The sequence below is a fragment of the Schistocerca americana genome, chromosome 1, assembly GCF_021461395.2.
Source record: "Schistocerca americana isolate TAMUIC-IGC-003095 chromosome 1, iqSchAmer2.1, whole genome shotgun sequence".
Lineage (NCBI taxonomy): Eukaryota > Metazoa > Arthropoda > Insecta > Orthoptera > Acrididae > Schistocerca > Schistocerca americana.
Genome location: NC_060119.1, coordinates 1,124,021,805 through 1,124,046,003, shown reverse-complemented (window position 1 = coordinate 1,124,046,003; position 24,199 = coordinate 1,124,021,805). Strand labels below are relative to the sequence as shown.

Here is a 24,199-nt window from a genome sequence, read left to right as displayed (position 1 = left end):
GGTGCTTGTGTTCACATGGGATTCATTGCTCTACAGTACTAGCATCAAGCACATCAGTACGTAGCATCAACAGGTTAGTGTTCATCACGAACGTGGTTTTGCAGTCGGTGCAATGTTCACAAATGCGGAGTTGGCAGATGCCCATTTGATGTATGGATTAGCACGGGGCAATAACCGTGGCGCCGTAGTTTGTATCGAGACAGATTTCCAGAACGAAGGTGTCCCGACTGGAAGACGCTCGAAGCAATTGATCGGCGTCTTAGGGAGCACGGAACATTCCAGCCTATGACTCGCGACTGGGGAAGACCTAGAACGACGAGGACACCTGCAATGGACGAGGCAATTCTTCGTGCAGTTGACCATAACCCTAATGTCAGCGTCAGAGAAGTTGTTGCTGTACCAGGTAACGTTGACCACGTCACTGTATGGAGAGTGCTACGGGAGAACCAGTTGTTTCCGTACCACGTACAGCGTGTGCAGGCACTATCAGCAGCTGATTGGCCTCCACGGGCACACTTCTGCGAATGGTTCATCCAACAATGTGTCAATCCTCATTTCAGTGCAAATGTTTTCTTTACGGATGAGGCTTCATTCTAACGTGATCAAATTGTAAATTTTCACAATCAACATGTGTGAGCTGACGAGAATCCGCACGCAATTGTGTAATCACGTCATCAACACAGATATTCTGTGAACGTTTGCGAAGGGATTGTTGGTGATGTCTTGATTGGGCCCCATGTTCTTCCACCTACGCTCAATGGAGCATGTTATCATGATTTCATACGGGATACTCTACCTGTGCTGCTAGAACATGTGCCTTTACCAGTACGACACAACATGTGGTTCATGCACGATGGAGCTCCTGCACATTTCAGTCGAAGTGTTCGTAGGCTTCTCAACAGATTCGGTGACCGATGGATTGGTAGAGACGGACCAATTCCATGGCCTCCACGCTCTCCTGTCCTCAACCCTCTTGACTTTCATTTATGGGGGCATTTGAAAGCTCTTGTCTACGCAACCCCAATACCAAATGTAGAGACTCTTCGTGCTCTTATTGTGGACGGCTGTGATACAATACGCCATTCTCCAGGGCTGCATCAGTGCATCAGTGCATCAGGGATTCCATGCGACGGAGGGTGGATGCATGTATCCTCGCTAACGGAGGACATTTTGAACATTTCCTGTAACAAAGTGTTTGAAGTCACGATGGTACGTTCTGTTGCTGTGTGTTTCCATTCCATGATTAATGTGATTTGAAGAGAAGTTATAAAATGAGCTCTAACATGGAAAGTAAACGTTTCCGGACGCATGTCCACATAACATATTTTCTTTCTTTGTGTAAGGAATGTTTCCTGAAAGCTTGGCCGTACCTTTTTGTAACACCCTGCATATGGTGTTGGTGGTGCAGGTATAAGTATTTTCATACCTGATACTTTAATATGTACCCACTTCACTCCGTTAGTTGGTGTTTCCCTGCATCTAATAGTCTGTCAGCAAACACATCACATAATTTACTAACTGATGATTTCTGCAGTTTCAATTCAACTGTGAACAGATTGCAGTTACCAGTATAGAACTTCTTGTTTGGCGTCTATGCATCCACACTTCAGTTCAAAATGGTTCAAATGGCTCTGAGCATTATGGGACTTAACATCTATGGTCATCAGTCCCATAGAACTTAGAACTGCTTAAACCTAACTAACCTAAGGACAACACACAACACCCAGTCATCACGAGGCAGAGAACACACTTCAGTATCTGACCCGCTGCCCAGGGGAAAATAAACATTTGTGGCCCTCCTGTGCCTTTTCTACTTGAACATACTAGCACACCTAAAAACATACTCACAATAGCTACAATTATTAGCCTTGAAATGAAGTAAATAAAGATGTAATGTTGTTCAGCACACTATCCTCAGTCATCAGTAGAAATATGTGCCCTAGTACCGCTAACACCCTCGTTACACGTATGTAGGCGAGCTAGTCGGCCGCCAGAATACGGACAAGGTGAGGTGAATTTGTCTGCGAAGTTGTGCGGCCCCAGGAGGATAGTACTCAATGGCCGGCAGGGCCACACAGCCGCTATAGGCAACCCAGGTGCGTTGGAAAACGACCAGATACGGGGGAAAACCCTTAAGCTGGGAAGCTGTCACTCGCACGGCCTTTATGCAGAAGATGCTCCAAGAGATGGCGGATTGTCACACAACTTTAAAGATGGCCAAGTTATAGCTCTCTGAGATTCGACAATAAATCACATCAAATATCAATGCAAATCTGAATTTGTTTGCCATCTCAGGAAAGTGAGCACATGCAAAGACATAACAATACCTCAACAGCTATAACACTGCAGAAGTGAATATTTCACGTGAATAAACTTTTACACAGTGAACATCTGAATTAACAACTTTTAACCGCTTCAGGCGATTTCAACGACCGATACCTCAGATGACAGCATTACACTACAGATATCATCGCTGAAAGCTACGTATTTGTATCTATTTTACTCATTGATTTACGACGTTTTTTTACATCATTTTCATTATGCAAGTGTGTCACAACATCGTATTCTCCACATTAAGGCAGCAGTTGAATTCAGCTTGAATACCTCATATTTTGTTATGCGTGTGGTTTTTGACTGAATAGTTTACTAGTTTGCCAGTAACTATAATTGCCATTAAAAATTGGTGCTAATTTAAAAGTGGTCAACCGCAAGTGTTAGCGGACACCACCTATGTAAAATAATGTCAAAAGACGCTTGGGACAAGCAGACCGAAATAATTCTTAATATTCACTGAAGCGCCAAAGAAACTGGTACAGGCATGCGTATTCAAATACTGTATACAGATGCGTAAACAGATAGTATACGGTGCTACGGTCGGCAACGCCTATATAAGACAACAAGTGTCTGGCGCAGGTGTTAGATCGGATACTGCTGCTACAGTGGCAGGTTACCAAAATTTAAGTGACTTTGTACGTGGTGTTACAGTCGGTGCACGAGCGATGGGACACAACACCTCTGAGGTAGTGATGAAGTGGCGATTTTCCCGTACGACCATTTCACGAGGGTAGCGTGAGTATCAGGAATCCCATAAAATATCAAATCTCTGATATAGCTGAGGCCGGGAAAAGATCCTTGCAAGAACTGGATCTAAGACGACTGAAGAGAATCGTTCAGCGTGACAGAAGTGCAACCCTTCCGCAAATTGCTGCAAATTTCAGTGCTGAGCCATCAAAAAGTGTCAGCGTGCGAACCAATCAACTAAACATCATCGAAAAAATGGTTCAAATGGCTCTGAGCACTATGGGACTTAACATCTGAGGTCATCAGTCCCCTAGAACTTAGAACTACTTAAACCTAACTAACCTAAGGACATCATACACATCCATGCCCGAGGCAGGATTCGAACCTGCGACCGTAGCAGTCGCGCGGTTCTGGACTGAGCGCCTAGAACCGCTAGACCACCGCGGCCGGCTAAACATCATCGATATGGACTTTCAGAGCCGCAGGCCCACTCGTGTTTCCTTGATGACTGCACGACACAAAATTTTAAGCCTCGCCTGGGCCCGTAAACACCGACATTGGACTGTTGATAACTCGAAACATGTTGGCTGGTCGGACGAGTGTCGTTTCAAATTGTATCGAGCGGATGGACGTGTACGGGTAGGGAGACAACCTCATGAATCCATGGACCATGCATGTCAGCAGGGACTATTCAAGGTTGTGGAGGCTCTGTAATGGTGTGGGACGTGTGCAGTTGGAGTTGTAAGGAACCCCTGATACATCTAGATACGACTCTGACAGGTGACATGTGCGTAAGCATCCTGCCTCATCACCTGCATCCATTCTTGTCCATTGTGCATTCCGACGGACTTCGGCAATTTCAGCAGGACAATACGACACCCCATAGGTCCTAAATTGTTACATAGTGGCTCCAGAAACACTCTTAGGAGTTTAAACACTTCCACTAGCCACCAAACTCCCCAGACATGAACATTATTGAACATATCTCGGATGCCTTGCAACGTGCTGTTCAGAATAGCTCTACACCCCTCGTACTCTTACGGATTTATGGACAACGCTGCAGGATTCATGGTGTCCATAACCTCCAGCACTACTTCAGACATTAGTCGAGTCCGTGCCACGTCGTGTTGCGTCACTTCTGCTTGCTCGCAGGGGCCCTACACTATATTAGGCAGGTGTTCCAGTTTCTTTGGCTCTTCAGTGTACAGCGAGAACCTTTTGTCATTTATCGTGAGCGCACCTGCGCAAGAATACTGGCTTATTTATTTATGGAAAAACCTTGATTTATAATTATTGTAAATTATCTGAGATTTGCAGAATGTTTGTAAGACTTCTGTATTTAAATACTCTTATAATACATTAGTTTAATGTGGGGAAGTGGTTAAGTGAGTCAAATTATGTCTGTAGAGCTTGAAAACGATGTATTCTTGCTGGGGATGGCCTTCAGCCAATGAGAGTTGGACTGTGGTGGAATACTGCTGGAGTCAAGTGGAAACTGGGACTTCCCGAGTGAAGAGCTCAAGGGAGCTGGAAGAAGATAGAGCTGTTTGTGGAAACGTGCGTGATTCTGACGTATAGGTGGTAGATTCTTGGCGGTGAACAGCCGTTATGAGACTATAACTTTCTGAGACCCTTTTACGGGAGTGCTGGAAGAAGGAGACTGATATGGTAATGTGCGTGATTCAGTGATGTATGATTCTAGACGGAACTGCCGCTACAATGCCCAACTTTTCAAGGGACTCTAACTAACGAGAGATCCAAGCGTGCTACGCTTATATCACGGAACTGTTGACAGATAGAGTGTGGGTTATTATTTTCGGTATGGCTCATGTTAATTTGTGAATCATCCTGTTAAATTCTGAACTGTTTTGAGCTGATGAATACTTTATATGCTGTGATCACGAAATGGGCTTCCAAGGGGAGGCCACGACGTTTGGAACGCAGATTTACTGCAAACTTCGTACACTCGTAGTACTCCATGAGGACAAGAAAATGTGTAAGCAGTAGCGCGTACTTCTCAAGCGTTATTGAGAAAATCGCAAGATGATTTCGGTCATCAAATATGTTCCTGTGCGTGGACATTTTTACCACGAAGCGGCAGCAGCCGAGGATATCGGCACTGTAGCTCAGCGTGTTCGGCCAGAGAGCTGTTTGGTCTCTGTAATAAAGAAACACTGAATGGAAGGATCACCAAACGAATTTGAACGAACGTCATGTGGCGTCCGCAACACCCAAACACAACGATGAAAAACGAACAAAATGAAAAAAGAAAAAAGTGGTTAGCGTTCAAGCCCCGTAGTCGCTGAATCGAGTCGTGTTTGTCAGTTTTCTTTTTAATTTTCAACACAGTCATTTCCTTTACTATATATATTACAATTGATATAATGGGAAAATACGTGTAATCGGATGAAATTTTATTAAATTTACAATGTTATTTGGCAGTCTACAAATTTTTATTATTACAAATAATATAATATTCATAACTATCGACTAGTAAACGACCAACCGCATAAAGTGATACTGAAAATGTATGTTCGTCCGTGATTTGAGAAATCCCTTATACCTAGATGGAGCCCGAAACTACTTGTTACCGGCAAGTTTTGACAGTCACAGACGGCTTTCGAAAGATGTACAATCAATCGTCGGTTTCGACATTACGAGTACAAGTTGCAGGATGGTATTTTTCGTAAAAACATGGGAAACAAAGTTAAACGGCACCAACTGCATTGAATAAATGCTATGTTTCCGCATACGCAACGTCTTTTGAGTTTTTCTGTGGAAAAACAAACCTCGTTAACAATTTCAAAAACCTCTCTGTCAGCTGATAATTTGGAAGCAAACCATGCATAACGCAGTGCTTCCTTAAATACCGGCGCTGATAATTGGTCATGCAGTTTCGAGTGTATTTTAATAGGGTCTTCACGAGAAGAACTTTCTCATTCTCATTCGATTAAATACGAACAATTTAGAAGACACGGACAAGCACACATTTTCAGTATCACTTTATGCCATTGGTCGTTTACTAGTCGATAGTTATGAATATTATATTATTTGCGATAGTAAAAATTTGTAGACTGCCAAATAACATTGTAAATTTAATAAGAGTTCATCCGATTACACGTATTTTCCCATTATATCAATTGTAATATATATAGAAAAAAAATGACTGTGTTGAAAAGTAAAAAGAAAACTGACAAACAGGAATCGATTCAGCGACTACGGGGCTTGAACGCTAACCACTTTTTTTCTTTTTTCATTTTGTTCGTTTTTCATCGATGTGTTTGGGTGTTGCGGACGCCACATGACATCCGTTCAAATTCGTTTGGTGATCCTTCCATTCAGTGTTTTTTTATTACAGAGACCAAACAGCTCTCTGGCGGAACACGCTGAGCTACAGTGCCGATATCCTCGGCTGCTGCCGCTTCGTGGTAAAAATGTCCACGCACAGGAACATATTTGATGACCGAAATCATCTTGCGATTTTCTCAATAACGCTTCAGAAGTACGCGCCACTGCTTACACATTTTGTTGTCCTCATGGAGTACTGCGAGTGTACGAAGTTTGCAGTAAATCTGCGTTCCAAACGTCGTGGCCTCCCCTTGTTAGTTTTCCCGAGTCCTTGGTGACTGTTTAGCTTGGGGATATTTCTACCATTCTCGTAACGCTCTCGACGTAACTTTACTGCATTTGATAAGCGTATTATCTGTCTGTATTTTAACAGAATATCGTAGGATCATTTCTCGTTTATTCGAGATGTCCTTTCTTGAATAAACCTTATTCAGCATAATCCTCTGTCGCCTACATCAACTACATACGTTATAATAGAAATCTTGTTGTTAGATTATTCGGTTTAAATTTTACTTTGTATTCTGTGTATTTTATTACCTCGCAATTCTATCCAATGCATAGACTATTTGACTTTAAGATCACAGCTAGAGTTTATTTTTTGCAACGAATTACCTGAGGGGCATGAAAGCAGACGTGCTCGGTTTGGCCCTATGACTACATCTAGATATTATTTTTTTAACAGAGCCGTGCATAGCCCAAGTAAACAAGTACGAGTAATCGGAGGTAAAGAAGCAACTGGTTTGCACGTATGGGATGCTGTTTAGGAAGAGAAACTACTCAGCAGTAGCCGCTAGGTACAGTCGCAATTGACATATTAGTGTGTGTGTGTGTGTGTGTGTGTGTGTGTGTGTGTGTGTGTGTTGTGTGTGTGTGTGTGTGTGTGTGTGGAAAAGAGAGTGGACTGGAAAACCAGAAGACTTGTAAATTCATTATATCTTAATCAAAAAGTTTCAATTAAAGTGAGAGGAGAAAGTACAAACTGGATCGGACTAGGAAAAGGAGTAAGACAAGAATGATGTCTATCACCTACTCTTTTCAACCTCTACTTGGAAAATATGATTGACCAATGCTCATTAGATGACAAAGGCGTAGAAATTGGAGGAAGAAGAGTAGTGTGTTTGAGGTTTGCTGATGACATGGTCCTTCTAGCCACAGAGGAAAAAGAATTACAGGATTTGGTGGACACCATTGAAACTAACGGAAAAAATATGGAATGAAAATTAACACAAATAAAACAAAAATATTGGCACTAGGAGGAAATAAGGAAATAAAAATTATTCTGAATGGAGAAATACTAGAACAGGTGCAAAATTTTAAGTATCTTGGAAGCAGGATAAACGCCGACTGCAGGTGCACCACAGAAATTAAAACAAGGATAGCAATGGCAAAAGAGGCGTTTTATAAGAAAAGGAGAATTTTTTGCAGCGGTCTGGACAGAGAACTCAGGAAGAGACTCATAAAATGTCTTGTGTGGAGTGTTCTTCGATATGGCGCTGAAACATGGACTATGAGGAAGAAAGACAGAGAAAGGCTGGAGGCTTTTGAGATCTGGACATGGCGGAGGATGGAAAGAATAAGTTGGACGGACAGAGTAAAAAATGTGAGCGGAGTGGGAGAGAAAAGACAGTTACTAGATGTAATAAAGAGAAGAAAAAGAAACTGGATTGGGCATATACACTCCTGGAAATTGAAATAAGAACACCGTGAATTCATTGTCCCAGGAAGGGGAAACTTTATTGACACATTCCTGGGGTCAGATACATCACATGATCACACTGACAGAACCACAGGCACATAGACACAGGCAACAGAGCATGCACAATGTCGGCACTAGTACAGTGTATATCCACCTTTCGCAGCAATGCAGGCTGCTATTCTCCCATGGAGACGATCGTAGAGATGCTGGATGTAGTCCTGTGGAACGGCTTGCCATGCCATTTCCACCTGGCGCCTCAGTTGGACCAGCGTTCGTGCTGGACGTGCAGACCGCGTGAGACGACGCTTCATCCAGTCCCAAACATGCTCAATGGGGAACAGATCCGGAGATCTTGCTGGCCAGGGTAGTTGACTTACACCTTCTAGAGCACGTTGGGTGGCACGGGATACATGCGGACGTGCATTGTCCTGTTGGAACAGAAAGTTCCCTTGCCAGTCTAGGAATGGTAGAACGATGGGTTCGATGACGGTTTGGATGTACCGTGCACTATTCAGTGTCCCCTCGACGATCACCAGTGGTGTACGGCCAGTGTAGGAGATCGCTCCCCACACCATGATGCCGGGTGTTGGCCCTGTGTGCCTCGGTCGTATGCAGTCCTGATTGTGGCGCTCACCTGCACGGCGCCAAACACGCATACGACCATCACTGGCACCAAGGATAGAATAGCTAAGTCTCAGGATAAAATTAAAACCGTATGGTCAGTCGTAAAGGAAGTGGCTGGTCTGCAGAGACAGGTCGAGAATATAGAATCAGTGCGTAGTGGGGATGTCCGTGTTACTGATAAGTCACATATATGTACAGTATTTAATAATCACTTTCTGAATATAGCAGGTGAACTAAATAGAAACCTAGTCCCAACAGGGAATCATATAGCGCTCTTAGAGAAAAGTGTTCCGAGACTGTTACCTGAAATGCTCCTCCATGATACTGACAAGAGGGAGATTGAGTTAATAATTAAATCACTAAAGACCAAGAACTCTCATGGATATGACGGGGTATCTAGCAGAATACTGAAGTATTGTTCCACGTATGTTAGCTCAGTACTTAGCCATATCTGTAACTTTTCCTTTAGGAGTGGTCGGTTTCCTGACCGATTAAAGTACTCGGTAGTGAAGCCACTTTATAAAAAGGGAGACAGGGATAATGTTGACAATTATAGACCTATTTCTATGCCATCGGTGTTTGCTAAAGTTATCGAGAGGGTTGTATATACAAGGTTACTGCAGCATTTAAATTCACATGATTTGCTGTCAAATGTACAGTTTGGTTTTAGAAATGGCTTAACAACTGAAAATGCTATAGTCTCTTTTCTCTGTGAGGTGTTGGATGGATTAAATAAAAGGTTGCGAACGTTAGGTGTTTTCTTTGATTTAACGAAGGCTTTTGACTGTGTTGACCACAAAATATTACTGCAGAAGTTGGAACATTATGGAGTAAGGGGAGTAGCTTACAATTGGTTCGCCTCCTACTTTAAGAACAGAAAGCAAAAGGCAATCCTCCGCAATATTGAGAGTGGTAATGATGTTCAGTCCCAATGGGGCACTGTTAAATGGGGCGTTCCCCAAGGGTCGGTGCTGGGGCCACTGCTGTTTCTTATTTATGTAAATGATATGCCTTCTAGTATTACAGGTGATTCAAAAATATTTCTGTTTGCTGATGACACCACCTTGGTAGTGAATGATCTTGTGTGTAATATTGAAACATTATCAAATAATGTAGTTCATGATATAAGTTCGTGGCTTGTGGAAAATAATCTGATGCTAAATCACAGTAAGACTCAGTTTTTACAGTTTCTAACCCACAATTCAACAAGAACTGACATTTTAATCAGACAGAATGGGCATGTTATAAGCGAGACGGAACAGTTCAAGTTCCTAGGCGTACGGATAGATAGTAAGCTGTTGTGGAAAGCCCATGTTCAGGATCTTGTTCAGAAACTAAATGCCGCTTTATTTACCATTAGAACAGTATCTGAAATAAGTGACATTTCAACACGAAAAGTAGTATACTTCGCATATTTTCATACGCTTATGTCATATGGTATTATTTTTTGGGGTAATTCTTCTGATTCAAAAAGGGTATTTTTGGCTCAAAAACGGGCTGTTCGAGCTATGTATGGTGTAAGTTCGAAAACCTCTTGTCGACCCCTATTCAATAGTCTGGGAATTTTGACATTGCCCTCACAGTATGTATTTTCTTTAATGTCGTTTGTTGTTAGCAATATTAGCTTATTCCCAAGAGTTAGCAGCTTTCACTCAGTTAATACTAGGCAGAAATCAAATCTGCATGTGGAATGCACTTCCTTGACTCTTGTGCAGAAAGGAGTGCAGTATTCTGCTGCATCCATTTTCAATAAGCTACCACAAGAACTCAAAAATCTTAGCAGTAGCCCAAACACTTTTAAGTCTAAACTGAAGAGTTTCCTCATGGCTCACTCCTTCTATTCTGTCGAGGAGCTCCTGGAAGAGCTAAAAAATTAAGCAAATTCCAGTGTTACATTCTTGATTTTCTTTATTTAAACTAACGACTTGTCGCCTGAATATGTTTCTTATATTTCATTTTATCTGTTTCTACAATCGTGTTATAATTTCATGTATTGACTCGTTCCATGACCATGGAGACTTCTCCTAAATGTGGTCCCACGGAACAATAAATAAATAAATAAATAAATAAAAAAAGGCAGAAGCGACTCTCATCGCTGAAGACGACACGTCTCCATTCGTCCCTCCATTCACGCCTGTCGCCACACCACTGGAGGCGGGCTGCACGATGTTGGGCCGTGAGCGGAAGACGGCCTAACGGTGTGCGGGACCGTAGCCCAGCTTCATGGAGACGGTTGCGAATGGTCCTCGCCGATACCCCAGGAGCAACAGTGTCCCTAATTTGCTGGGAAGTGGCGGTGCGGTCCCCTACGGCACTGCGTAGGATCCTACGGTCTTGGCGTGCATCCGTGCGTCGCTGCGGTCCGGTCCCAGGTCGACGGGCACGTGCACCTTCCGCCGACCACTGGCGACAACATCGATGTACTGTGGAGACCTCACGCCCCACGTGTTGAGCAATTCGGCGGTACGTCCACCCGGCCTCCCGCATGCCCACTTTACGCCCTCGCTCAAAGTCCGTCAACTGCACATACGGTTCACGTCCACGCTGTCGCGGCATGCTACCAGTGTTAAAGACTGCGATGGAGCTCCGTATGCCACGGCAAACTGGCTGACACTGACGGCGGCGGTGCACAAATGCTGCGCAGCTAGGGCCATTCGACGGCCAACACCGCGGTTCCTGGTGCGTCCGCAGTGCCGTGCGTGTGATCATTGCTTGTACAGCCCTCTCGCAGTGTCCGGAGCAAGTATGGTGGGTCTGACACACCGGTGTCAATGTGTTCTTTTTCCCATTTCCAGGAGTGTATTAAGAAAGAATGACGGACTGATCAAAACAGTTTTAGAAGGTTATGTAGAAGGGAAAAGGAAGCGAGGAAGGAAGAGATTCCAGATACTGGATGACATGATGGACAGTACAACATACAGCAGCCTTAAGAAGGAAGCAATGGATCGCACAAAATGGAGAGGCAAAGGACCTGCTAATATAGCAGATAACTGATGATAATGTGTGTGTGTGTGTGTGGGTGTCACGTTTATATAAATTTGTTATATGATTAATGGGTTATGCAGAAAACTTTGGTAAATTTCCTAAATTTTTTGTTAGCAGTTACAATAAACAAACATTTTTGCCCGCAGCGTCTCTCAGAATAAGGAAAGACTTTGAAACGTAGGCAACCTTTAAGTCAAACATATGGGAATTGTCGAGGCCGTACCTTCGAATGTCGAGTATGAAACGATGATGTCGGCGTAAGAAGGCACTGGGTAAGTGAGCTCCTCGGCGCGGCCATTGTCGGGCGCGTCTGCAGTGAGGTCGCTCACCGTCACGCCGGCATCGGTACCTGTTCCCCTACACGCCTGCAACACAAAGAGAGCGCTCCATCCGGAATTCATAACAGAAACACATGAGGGTGGTAGTGAAGTTTCATCCAGGTCGGTGGGTTACTGGAGCCCCTTGCATCATGATCCACTGCAACAGAGAATTGATTTACAATTTTGTGTGGCTGTAAGAAGTAAGCTCAGTGGAACACGTATTTATCACTGCCTGCAAATACTACACTAGTGGCTGTGTAGCGTTGTATACAGGGTGTTACAAAAAGGTACGGCGAAACTTTCAGGAAAAATTCCTCACATACACATAAAGAAAAGATGTTATGTGGACATGTGTCCGGAAACGATTAATTTCCATGTTTGAGCTCATTTTAGTTTCGTCCGTATGTACTGTACTTCCTCGATTCACCGCCAGTTGGGCCAATTGAATGAGGTAATGTTGACTTCGGTGCTTGTGTTGACATGCGACTCATTGCTCTACAGTACTAGCATCAAGCACATCAGTACGTAGCATCAATAGGTTATTGTTCATCATGAAGGTGGTTTTGCAGTCAGTGCAATGTTTACAAATGCGGAGTTGGCAGATGCCCATTTGATGTATGGATTAGCACGGGGCAATAGCCGTGGCGCGGTACGTTTGTATTGAGACAGATTTCCAGAACGAAGGTGTCCCGACAGGAAGACGTTCGAAGCAATTGATCGGCGTCTTAGGGAGCTCAGAACATCCCAGCCTATGACTCGCGACTGGGGAAGACCTAGAACGACGCGGGCACCTGCAATGGACGAGGCAATTCTTCGTGCAGTTGACCATAACCCTAATGTCAGCGTCAGAGAAATCGCTGCTGTACAAGGTAACGTTGACCACGTCACTGTATGGAGAGTGCTGCGGGAGAACCAGTTGTTTCCGTACCATGTACAGCGTGTGCAGGCACTATCGGCAGCTGATTGGCCTCCACGGCTACACTTCTGCGAATGGTTCATCCAACAATGTGTCAATCCTCATTTCAGTGCAAATGTTCTCTTTACGGATGAGGCTTCATTCCAACGCGATCAAACTGTAAATTTTCACAATCAACATGTGTGGGCTGACGAGAATCCGCACGCAATTGTGCAATCACGTCATCAACACAGATTTTCTGTGAATGTTTGGGCAGGCATTGTTGGTGATGTCTTGATTGGGCCCCATGTTCTTCCACCTACGCTCAATGGAGCACGTTATCATGATTTCATACGGCATACTCTACCGGTGCTGCTAGAACATGTGCCTTTACAAGTACGACACAACATGTGGTTCATGCACGATGGAGCTCCTGCTCATTTCAGTTGAAGTGTTCGTACGCTTCTCAACAACAGATTCGGTGACCGATGGATTGGTAGAGGCGTACCAATTCCGTGGCCTCCACGCTCTCCTAACATCGACTCTCTTGAATTTCATTTATGGGGGCATTTGAAAGCTCTTGTCTACGCAACCCCGGTACCAAACGTAGAGACTCTTCGTGCTAATACTGTGGACGGCTGTGATACAATACGCCAGTCTCCAGGGCTGCATCAGCGCATCAAGGATTCCATGCGACGGAGGGTGGATGCATGTATCCTCGCTAACGGAGGACATTTTGAACATCTCCTGTAACAAAGTGTTTGAAGTCACGATGGTACGTTCAGTTGCTGTGTGTTTCCATTCCATGATTAATGTGATTTGAAGAGAAGTAATAAAATAGAGCTCTAACATGGAAAGTAAGGGTTTGCGGACATATGTCCACATAACATATTTTCTTTCTTTGTGAGTGAGGAATGTTTCCTGAAAGTTTGGCCGTACCTTTTAGTAACACCCTGTATACTGCAAAATGGGTACCGGGAGACATGATCCTGCACCGCTGACACAAGTGACACAATGTCTGTTAAAGAAGAGGTGTGTCTGTGCCAATCGCTCTTTGTCAACGGAGAACAGTAAAAGGTGTTTACGCCGGCCGGTGTGGCCGAGCGGTTCTAGGCGCTTCAGTTTGGAACCGCGCGACCGCTACGGTCACCTTCGTTATTTCTACAGTGTGGTCAAAAAGGACGGAGCAGCTGAGAGAGATTCAGACAACTTTTGACCTTGGAAGGGGTAATTGTCCCTAAAAGGTGCAAGAATCAGCAATGACCGACGGCATAAGAATGTAGAAGGCAACACAAATCACTGCACGTATCTACAAGCCATACGGCCTGTGAGTGAGAAGTTGCATGATAATCTCTCTACTATCTAACCGTTCCCGACTAGAAAAGCAATCGGATCTGTGGGAAGGAAGTGCAAAGTGAGCGATGTCTATAAGAAAAAGACTGAATAACAAAACAGAGTTTGTCGCAAGATGGCGTCAGTCGTCCAGCAGCCGCACGAGCAACAGCATGGAGCCACAGAGATGCCGCGTTATAACATGAGGAGGAGGCGATCACGCCACACAGTTTATAAAGCTGTAGACAACATTGATATTAATGTCAATAGTGTTAATGGACAGGTGTTTTTGCACGGCCCTGCTGTTTTTTGTGGTGGAGTGTTTAATTTTACTCTACAAAATAATGATCAGATTAGAGTGTGAAATGTCTGAAATCTGCATGTGGCAGGGAAAAATAAAATTTGAAAAGGGAAATACAATAGTTCCGTCCATATATAGTGCAGGACCATGAAATGAAATGGAATGAAGATGATGATTTATGATCAGACGAATATAAGAGAATATCAACAGTAGCAGCAAATAGTGTTGCGTGAGTAGGCTTCATAACGAATAAGGAAGTAGGCCATAGAGTAGGTTACTGTTAACATTTCGGGGATAAGATTATTTTCATCAGAATCAGCAGCAAACCAACAACAACATTTCAGGTAAGTCACAAGATGAAGATTAAAAGGCAGAGATGATGTGTTAGGATATTGAAAAAGTATTCAATAAGTAAAGGGATATGAAAATCACAATTGTGGGTTATTTGAACGCTGTAGCAAATGGTTGCTCTGAGCATTATGGGACTTAACTTCTGAGGTCATCAGTCCCTAGAACTTAGATCTACTTAAACCTAACTAACCTAAAGGCATCACACACATCCATGTCCGAGGCAGGATTCGAACCTGTTACCATAGCGGTCGCGCTGTTCCAGACTGTAGCGCCTAGAACCGCTTGGCCACTCCGTCCGGCGAACACTGTAGCAGGTCCGGGAGAGCGAGTGGGTAGAGGGGGGGGGGGGGGGAGGCGGATGCAGACGTACAGGACAATAGGCTACCGGTAGTCGGAATGACGGAAGAATGAGACTATGTCAGTTCAGCTATAAATTTCAACAAGTAACAGTGAATATGCGTTTAAAAAATGACAAGAGGAGGATGTATACTTGCAAATAGCCTGGACACATGGGGAGATTCCAAATACGTTACACCATGGTAAGGCAGAGATTCTGAAGTTAGATGTTGGATTGTAAGGCGCTCTCTGGAGTAGATATCACAATTTAGTAATGATGAAAAATAGGCTTTAGGTTAACACACGCATCCGGAAGAATCGATGTGGAAAGAACTGGAATGACGAAGTGCTTTTGAAGTCCTCTAACGATGGAAAATCCGACAATAATGAATACTACAATACGTAGTTCAGTTGAAGAGGGTGGTCATCTCTAAAGGCGATAATAACTGAAGTTGACCAGACAAATATAGGTACGAGGAAGTCATTTGCGAACAAACCTCGCGTAACGGGGGAAAAATTCCATTTAACCATCGAAACAAAGAAGTACAAAACTGTTCAGGAAAGAACAGGAACACTACAATGTAAGTCACTTATGAATGAAATAAATAAGTACAGGGTAGTCAAGGCAAAAACGACTACAAAAAAACTTTGAAGAAATCGAGAAAGATATAGTCGTCCGAAGGACGGTTCCGGCGCATGAAAAACTGAAACTAACCACCAAGGAAATTAAAATCTAAAGCATTAGTATTAAGGGGGATAGGACGTCAAACGGGACGACTTGGAGCAGGAGTGACACCACAGGAATTTTTAACTTCCATGAATTTTTCACAGCATACAAACCATACTCACAGGTGTATGAAGCTCTAGAAATTATTTAATTTATGAAAAAATGAATGTACTGTTACATTTTAAACTTTATGTTTAGATAAAACTCAAATATTACCGTTAATTATCTCAATTTTTACCACAGTTTTTAATATATTTGGAAAATTCTAGAGTTTCATACACCTGTAAGTATGGTTTGTACGCTGGGCAAAATTAATCGAATAACCTCCCTTATTTATGAAGAAAAGTGTACCTATAGCAACAAATGCAGCCAATGGTAAGTGAAAAAAGGTGAAATACAAATGTAAAAAAATAAATTATTTTCTTATATTTTTGAACTTCCACCACTATACGTGTAAATCCTGAATCGTTTCTGGTCATTCTGACAAAGTTTTATGAATTTATTTTTAAAAGTATAGACAGTGGAAATTAAAATGTCCTGTGGTGTCTCTCCTGCTCCAAGACGGCCCGTTTGACGTCCTACCCCCCTTAAGAGTGCAAGAGGAATTCCACTCTGATGAAACTCAGAGAAAAGAGCAAATAGATGGAATGATATGATAAAAGAAGAAATGGGAAGCGACGTGGAAGGCAGAGGGGATTTATATTTACATTTACAGGGATACTCTGCAAATCCATTTCAGTGCCTGGTGGAGGGTTTATCGAAACACCTTCACAATAACTCTCTATTATTCCAATCCCGTACAGCGCGCGGAAAAAACGAACACCTATATGTTTCTATGCGAGCTCTTATTTCCCTTATTTTATTATAATGATCGTGCCTCCCTATACAGGTCGGCGTCAAAAAGTATTTTCGGATTCGGAGGAGAAAGTTGATGATCGAAATTTCGTGAGAAGATTACGCCACCCCAAATCTTGTATCATTTCAGTGACACTCTCTCCCCTATTTCCCGATAATACAAAACGTGGTGCCTTTCTTTGAACTTTCTCGATGTACGCCGTCAGTCCTATCTGGTAAGAACCCCACACTGTGCAGCAGTAATCTAAAAAAGGACGGATAAGCGTAGTGTAGTCAGTCTCCTTAGTAGATCTGTTACATTTTCTAAGTGTCCTGCCAATAAAACGCAGTCGTTGATTAGACTTCCCCAAAATATTTTCCATATATTCCTTCCAATTTAAGGTGTTCGTAATTGTAATTCCTAGGTATTTAGTTGTATTTATGGCCTTTAGATTTGACTCATTTAGCGCGTAATCGAAGTATAACGGATCCTTTTTGCACTCATGTGGATGACGTCACGCCTTTCTTTATTTAGGGTCGAATTGCCAATTTTGCACCGTACAGATATCTTTTCTAAATCGTTTGACAATCTGTTTTGATCTTCTGATGACTTTACTAGTCGATAAACGACAGCATCATCTGCAAACAGCCTAATATGGCTGCTCAGATTGTCTCCTAAATCGTTTGCATAGATTAAGAACAGCAAAGGGTCTATAACACTACCTTGGGAAACACCACAAATCACTTCCGTTTTACTCGATGACTTTCCGTCAGTTACTACGAACTGTGATCTCTCTGACAGGAAATCAGAATCCAGTCGCATAACTGAAACGATATTCCATAAGCACGCAATATGATAACAAGCAGCTTGTGAAGTACAGTGTCAAAAGCCTTCTGGAAATCTAGAAATACGGAAACTATTTGAAATCTTTTTTCATAACACTGAAAAATTGTTGTGGGTAAAGAGCTAATTGTGTTTCACAGGAACAACGTTTTCTAAATCCGTGTTGACTAGGTATCATTACACCATTTTCTTCGAGGTAATTCGTAATATTCGAACACAAAACTGCTGCATATCGACGTTAATGATGTTGTTGTTGTTGTGGTCTTCAGTCCTGAGACTGGTTTGATGCAGCTCTCCATGCTACTCTATCCTGTGCAACCTTTTTCATCTCCCAGTACCTACTACAACCTACATCCTTCTGAATCTGCTTAGTGTATTCATCTCTTGGTCTCCCTCTACGATTTTTACCCTCCACGCTGCCCTCCAATACTAAATTGGTGATCCCTTGATGCCTCAGAACATGTCCTACCAACCGATTCCTTCTTCTCGTCAAGTTGTGCCACAAACTTCTCTTCTCCCCAATCCTACTCAATACCTCCTCATTAGTTATGATATGGGCCTCTAATTTAGTGGATTATTGATATTGCCTCTCTTGAATATTGGCGTGACGTGTGCAACTTTCCAGTCTCTGGGTACGGATGTTTCCTCGAACGAGCGGTTGTATATAATTGTTTAGTATGGAGCTACTGCATCAGCATGCTCTGAAAGGAACCTTGATACTGCCTCTCTTGAATATTGGCGTGACCTGTGCAACTTTCCAGTCTATGGGTACGGATGTTTCGTCGAGCTAACACTTGTTTCAAGAATCATGATAGAAGGTTGTATACATGGAAGAACCCTGGAGATACTAAAAGGTATCAGATAGATTATATAATGGTAAGACAGAGATTTAGGAACCAGGTTTTTTAAATTGTAAGACATTTCCAGGGGCAGATGTGGACTCTGACCACAATCTATTGGTTATGAACTGTAGATTAAAACTGAAGAAACTGCAAAAAGGTGGGAATTTAAGGAGATGGGACCTGGATAATCTGAAAGAACCAGAGGTTGTACAGAGTTTCAGGGAGAGCATAAGGGAACAACTGACAGGAATGGGAGAAAGAAATACAGTAGAAGCAGAATGGGTAGCTTTGAGGGATGAAGTAGTGAAGGCAGCAGAGGATCAAGTGGGTAAAAAGACGAGGGCTAGTATAAATCCTTGGGTAACGGAAGAAATATTGAATTTAATTGATGAAAGGAGAAAATATAAAAATGCAGTAAATGAAGCAGGCAAAAAGGAATACAAACGTCTCAAAAATGAGATCGACAGAAAGTGCAAAATGGCTAAGTAGGGATGGCTAGAGGACAAATGTAAGGATGTAGAGGCTTATCTCACTAGGGGTAAGATAGATACTGCCTACAGGAAAATTAATGAGACCTTTGGAGATAAGAGAACTACTTGTATGAACATAAGAGCTCCGATGGAAACCCAGTTCTAAGCAAAGAAGGGAAAGCAGAAAGGTGGAAGGAGTATATAGAGGGTCTATACAAGGGCGATGTACCTGAGGACAATATTATGGAAATGGAAGAGGATGTAGATGAAGATGAAATGGGAGATACGATACTGCGTGAAGAGTTTGACAGAGCACTGAAAGACCTGAGTCGAAACAAGGCCCCCGGAGTAGACAACATTCCACTGGAACTACTGACGGCCTTGGGAGAGCCAGTCCTGACAAAACTCTACCATCTGGTGAGCAAGATGTATGAGACAGGCGAAATACCCTCAGACTTCAAGAAGAATATAATAATTCCAATCCCAAAGAAAGCAGGTGTTGACAGATGTGAAAATTACCGAAAAATCAGCTTAATAAGCCACAGCTGCAAAATACTCACACGAATTCTTTACAGACGAATGGAAAAACTAGTAGAAGCCGACCTCGGGGAAGATCAGTTAGGATTCCGTAGAAATACTGGAACACATGAGGCAATACTGACCTTACGACTTATCTTAGAAGAAAGATTAAGGAAAGGCAAACCTACGTTTCTAGCATTTGTAGACTTAGAGAAAGCTTTTGACAATGTTGACTGGAATACTCTCTTTCAAATTCTAAAGGTGGCAGGGGTAAAATACAGGGAGCGAAAGGCTATTTACAATTTGTACAGAAACCAGATGGCAGTTATAAGAGTCGAGGGACATGAAAGGGAAGCAGTGGTTGGGAAGGGAGTAAGACAGGGTTGTAGCCCCTCCCCGATGTTGTTCAATCTGTATATTGAGCAAGCAGTAAAGGAAACAAAAGAAAAATTCTGAGTAGGTATTAAAATCCATGGAGAAGAAATAAAAACTTTGAGGTTCGCCGATGACATTGAAATTCTGTCAGAGACAGCAAAGGACTTGGAAGAGCAGTTGAATGGAACGGACAGTGTCTTGAAAGGAGGATATAAGATGAACTTCAACAAAAGCAAAACAAGGGTAATGGAATGTAGTCGAATTAAGTCGGGTGATGCTGAGGGAATTAGATTAGGAAATGAGGCACTTAAAGTAGTAAAGGAGTTTTGCTATTTGGGGAGCATGATAACTGATGATGGTCGAAGTAGAGAGGATATAAAATGTAGGCTGGCAATGGCAAGGAAAGCGTTTCCGAAGAAGAAAAATTTGTTAACATCCAGTATAGATTTAAGTGTCAGGAAATCATTTCTGAAAGTATTTGTGTGGAGTGTAGCAATGTATGGAAGTGAAACATGGACGGTAAATAGTTTGGACAAGAAGAGAATAGAAGCTTTCGAAATGTGGTGCTACAGAAGAATGCTGAAGATTAGATGGGTAGATCACATAACTAATGAGGAAGTATTGAATAGGATTAGGGAGAAGAGAAATTTGTAGCACAACTTGACCAGAAGAAGGGATCGGTTGGTAGGACAAGTTCTGAGGCATCAAGGGATCACCAATTTAGTATTGGAGGGCAGCGTGGAGGGTAAGAATTGTAGAGGGAGACCAAGAGATGAATACACTAAGCAGATTCAGAAGGACGTAGATTGCAGTAGGTACTGGGAGATGAAAAAGCTTGCACAGGATAGAGTAGCATGGAGAGCTGCATCAAACCAGTCTCAGGACTGAAGACCAGAACAACAGAACAACATCAGCAAAAGCACCAAAAAATAAAGCAAGATGGTTTAAGATCTTGTAGTAAATCTAAAGAAACATAGAGCACAGAGGAATTTGGAAGAGAAATAAAAATAGTACAGTCTCCTTAAAAGAAATGCATAAATGCAGAAGCTAAAAAGCATTATGATCAGCAGTGGCAATAAAGGGAGATGGCTTAAGACTTTCAGTAAATTTAAGGAAAACGAGAGTGTTAAGGAATTTCGTAGAAAGTCAGGGAAAGTAAGATATGCCTATGAAAAGTGGATAAATCTAGATGTTCTATAACAAAACCGACTTGGACTACAGTAAAATAATTTTAAAGCACGTTGTAAATGTGAAGAGAGAAAGAGTGTAAAGTAATTTACAAGAAAAATTAGCAAACCCAATATCTGTTTGTAAAGAATGTATAGTTATTGAGTTAAAATAAATATTTAAGTAGGCCTGTAAAAATAATTACTTAAATTTGAACCGTATGTATTCAGTACTGTGGAACATTCTACCGTCACATATTATGCATTAATCGTAACTTTCATTAATAATCGCGTCTGTCCACAGAGGTGTCATTGCTGCTGTACTACGTGTTTAGTGCTTTTGTAATAAAGTTTGTGTACGGCAAAAAAATATCGTGTGTTTAGCCGCTGGCGCACTAAAGATCCACAGGAAATGCACTTTTTCTTTTTTTTTGAAAGAAATACGAATATGTTAAAATAAAATGACAGTATGCAGAACATTCCATTATGGTATCATCTAGATTGCACTGTGAGTTGAATGGAACAATTCTGTACATTGGCTGCTCTGTTCCGTAGTGGCTCCGTGGGTAAATGCAGCACTACAAAACCCAAGGTCTGGGGTTCAGTCATCAGTCATAGTGAACTTTTATCTTTCCGTTAATTATCGTTTCTGTGTACTCTCTCAAGTGGTAGATAACAGCTTTACACTTCTTTGTGTGTATAAACTGTTCATGCTGATGTAAATTTGACAATTGTAAGAAATATTCAAGCTTAGGAATAATGTAAGAAATAGGTGTTATGTAAAAGCCAGTGTGCTTTTGTTTGAAACGAAAGTGGCTCTGGGGAGAGGAAACGGTGGTAAGGGCAAATTGGCGCGCTACCTGGAGCAAGAGCAGGAAAAATTTGCACAAAATGTCTAGGATGAAGACTGCAAACGGCTTACGGCATAGCTGCGAGTTTTTGGGCTACTGTATATAAAATTAAACGACGCCAAGAAGAGAAATTGAGCCCATATAGCAAAATAGTTGCAGGCTGTACTGTGGGTAGTATAGGCGTCATAACGGTTCGCCATACCCAAGCCTACAACCACCAGATAAGATTTATTTGTATTTTACGCTTGTGCAGCGTAAACCATTTATTTAAACTGTGATTTTAATAATCATTCTTGAACTTTAAAGAAACTGGTTCACCCTGTTTTCATCCAGTGTTCCTTCCTGGTGTTTGGTGAATCGGAGTATCCGCTTTCACAGACTTATGAAGTACCAAGTTAATATTAGAAGGCACCATTTCAATTGTTTTGTGTAAAAAATGAGAAAGTTTTCTTAACTAGTGCAAAGTGTTATAGTAAAAGTTTGCTTACGTAAAATTCAGTCAGAGTGAAGCAAAATTCCTAGAATCTGTTAAATGACTATAAAGAGTTAGTTCAAAGAGTAACAGCTGAGCGGAGTGGCCGCGTGGTTTGAGGCGCCGTGTCACGGATTCCACGGCCCCTCCCGCCGGAGGTTCGAGTCCTCCCTTGGGCACAGGTGTGTGTGTTGTTGTTAGCATAAGATAGTTTAAGTTCGTTTAAGTAGTGTAAGTCTAGGAACCGATGACCTCAGCAGTTTGGTCCCTTAGGAATTCACATACATTTGAACATTTTTTCAAAGAGTAACAGCTTTTGAAAGTAAATTCTAGTAAGAAAGAGTTTTTTAAATAAAATGTTCAGTATAAAATGTGTGTGCTTTAGTATCTAAGTATTTTAGTATTTAAGTATATTGGTTAGGAAAAATGCTTTTCTAAAGATCATCCCTGGCCAGACGTTTTTAGCTTCCTTAGCTACTGGGCTTTTTGTCTTCTAAAAACGTAATTAATAAGGGTGTAGTCCAACATTGTTTAAGTGTAGTAATATTTATTTGAAAAACCAAATATAACAGCAGCAAGAAAGTAGGCAAAATTCATAGTTCCGCTTTTCCAATAATTCACTGTTTCACTTCCTGGACAAGCTGTCGACCATTAGCACATGTTTTAAACCACTAAATGAACTTGGAACTGAGTTGTCCTAGCTTCAATATAATATTATTCATACTGCGTTTCTATCTAACCGCTGGATAAGATCTTAGGAAAAGAAGTGAATAGTCTGATTTACTTTTCCATTAGCCGCAACACACGGTCTAATCCTGTAAAAAGGGTAACTCTATTGATTAGCTTGTCCTATAAAGAGGACTATCCTCCCAAAGTGTACTTTATATGGAAACTAAACCAAATTTTAGTAGGAGGGTTATACGTGGCAACATAGAGACAGGTTTTCTGTTATTTAGGTAAAAGCGTAGTAAATTACAATAGTAATGGTAGGATTATAAAAGGAGATAACAACCTGTGAACTCCAGTCCCCCCTGCAGGCACACTATTTGTAAGTCGGATTTTGAAACTTTCTTATGTAATGAATCTGTTGTATCATCAAGATAGACGTTAGTGATCTGCCAAAATAGTAGTAATCTCTGTTCTGGTAACGTAACAATCCAGAGGTGCCTGGCATACATAATTAGAGTCCATGTCGCACTTCCTTTTTAGGCCGCTGCATTAGGAGAATTATATAATCTTCTGATGCCTTATTCTTATGTCTGTACGAGGAAGAACTGGCACAGTTACATGTATCTTATTTACAATAATAAATTAACAATAATTAGTGAGTGTATTACAGACCAACATTCTGTTATCGTTTCCGCCTCCTACACAAATATTGTAATGCGTAATATATTTGCATGTCTATTTGACATTGCAACTAACGGAGACGTTGATCGCACAGTGTCTTTCGACGTCTTTTCGAACCTGCATCTTCGCGATTTTTTTCCTAAGATTCATTTTTTAACATGGTATACAACTAAACCGTCCTACTTTAATACCATAAGTCGACAGATATATGAGCAAATAATTAGAATTTATTTGCAATACACAAAACACTGTGTGTCAGATCCGGACTCCGATGTAGATTCGTTAGTTCCATCACCAATACTTTTATTGATTGAGCCATACAAGCTCCATCCGTGACAAACCTTCTCGATTTCAGTTATGCCAGTACCCATCTCCTGCAATCAAAACTTCACAGCACCCGTCATGCATAGCCTGCTGGACAAATACTCCTTGATATTTCGGAGGAATGGAATAGCCACAGTCTTTTACTGACAGGCAGCTTCATTCATGAAACTACAGGCAGGTTGTGGTTAAACCATTTCTCTACAATGACCTTTCTTC

General features: G+C 41.9%; 1 protein-coding gene across 4 annotated transcripts in view; it reads right to left on the bottom strand.

Annotated features, from left to right (window-relative positions):
- The window catches only part of LOC124551036 (caspase-1-like), a 141,316-nt gene that overhangs the window by 26,615 nt on the left and 90,502 nt on the right, over positions 1 to 24,199 (bottom strand). For all 4 annotated transcript variants that reach the window (XM_047125916.1, XM_047125907.1, XM_047125924.1 and 1 more), the window contains one exon: positions 11,898 to 12,039. In XM_047125916.1, the coding sequence (XP_046981872.1) occupies positions 11,898 to 12,039 (142 nt within the window). The remainder of the gene's footprint in view (positions 1 to 11,897; positions 12,040 to 24,199) is intronic.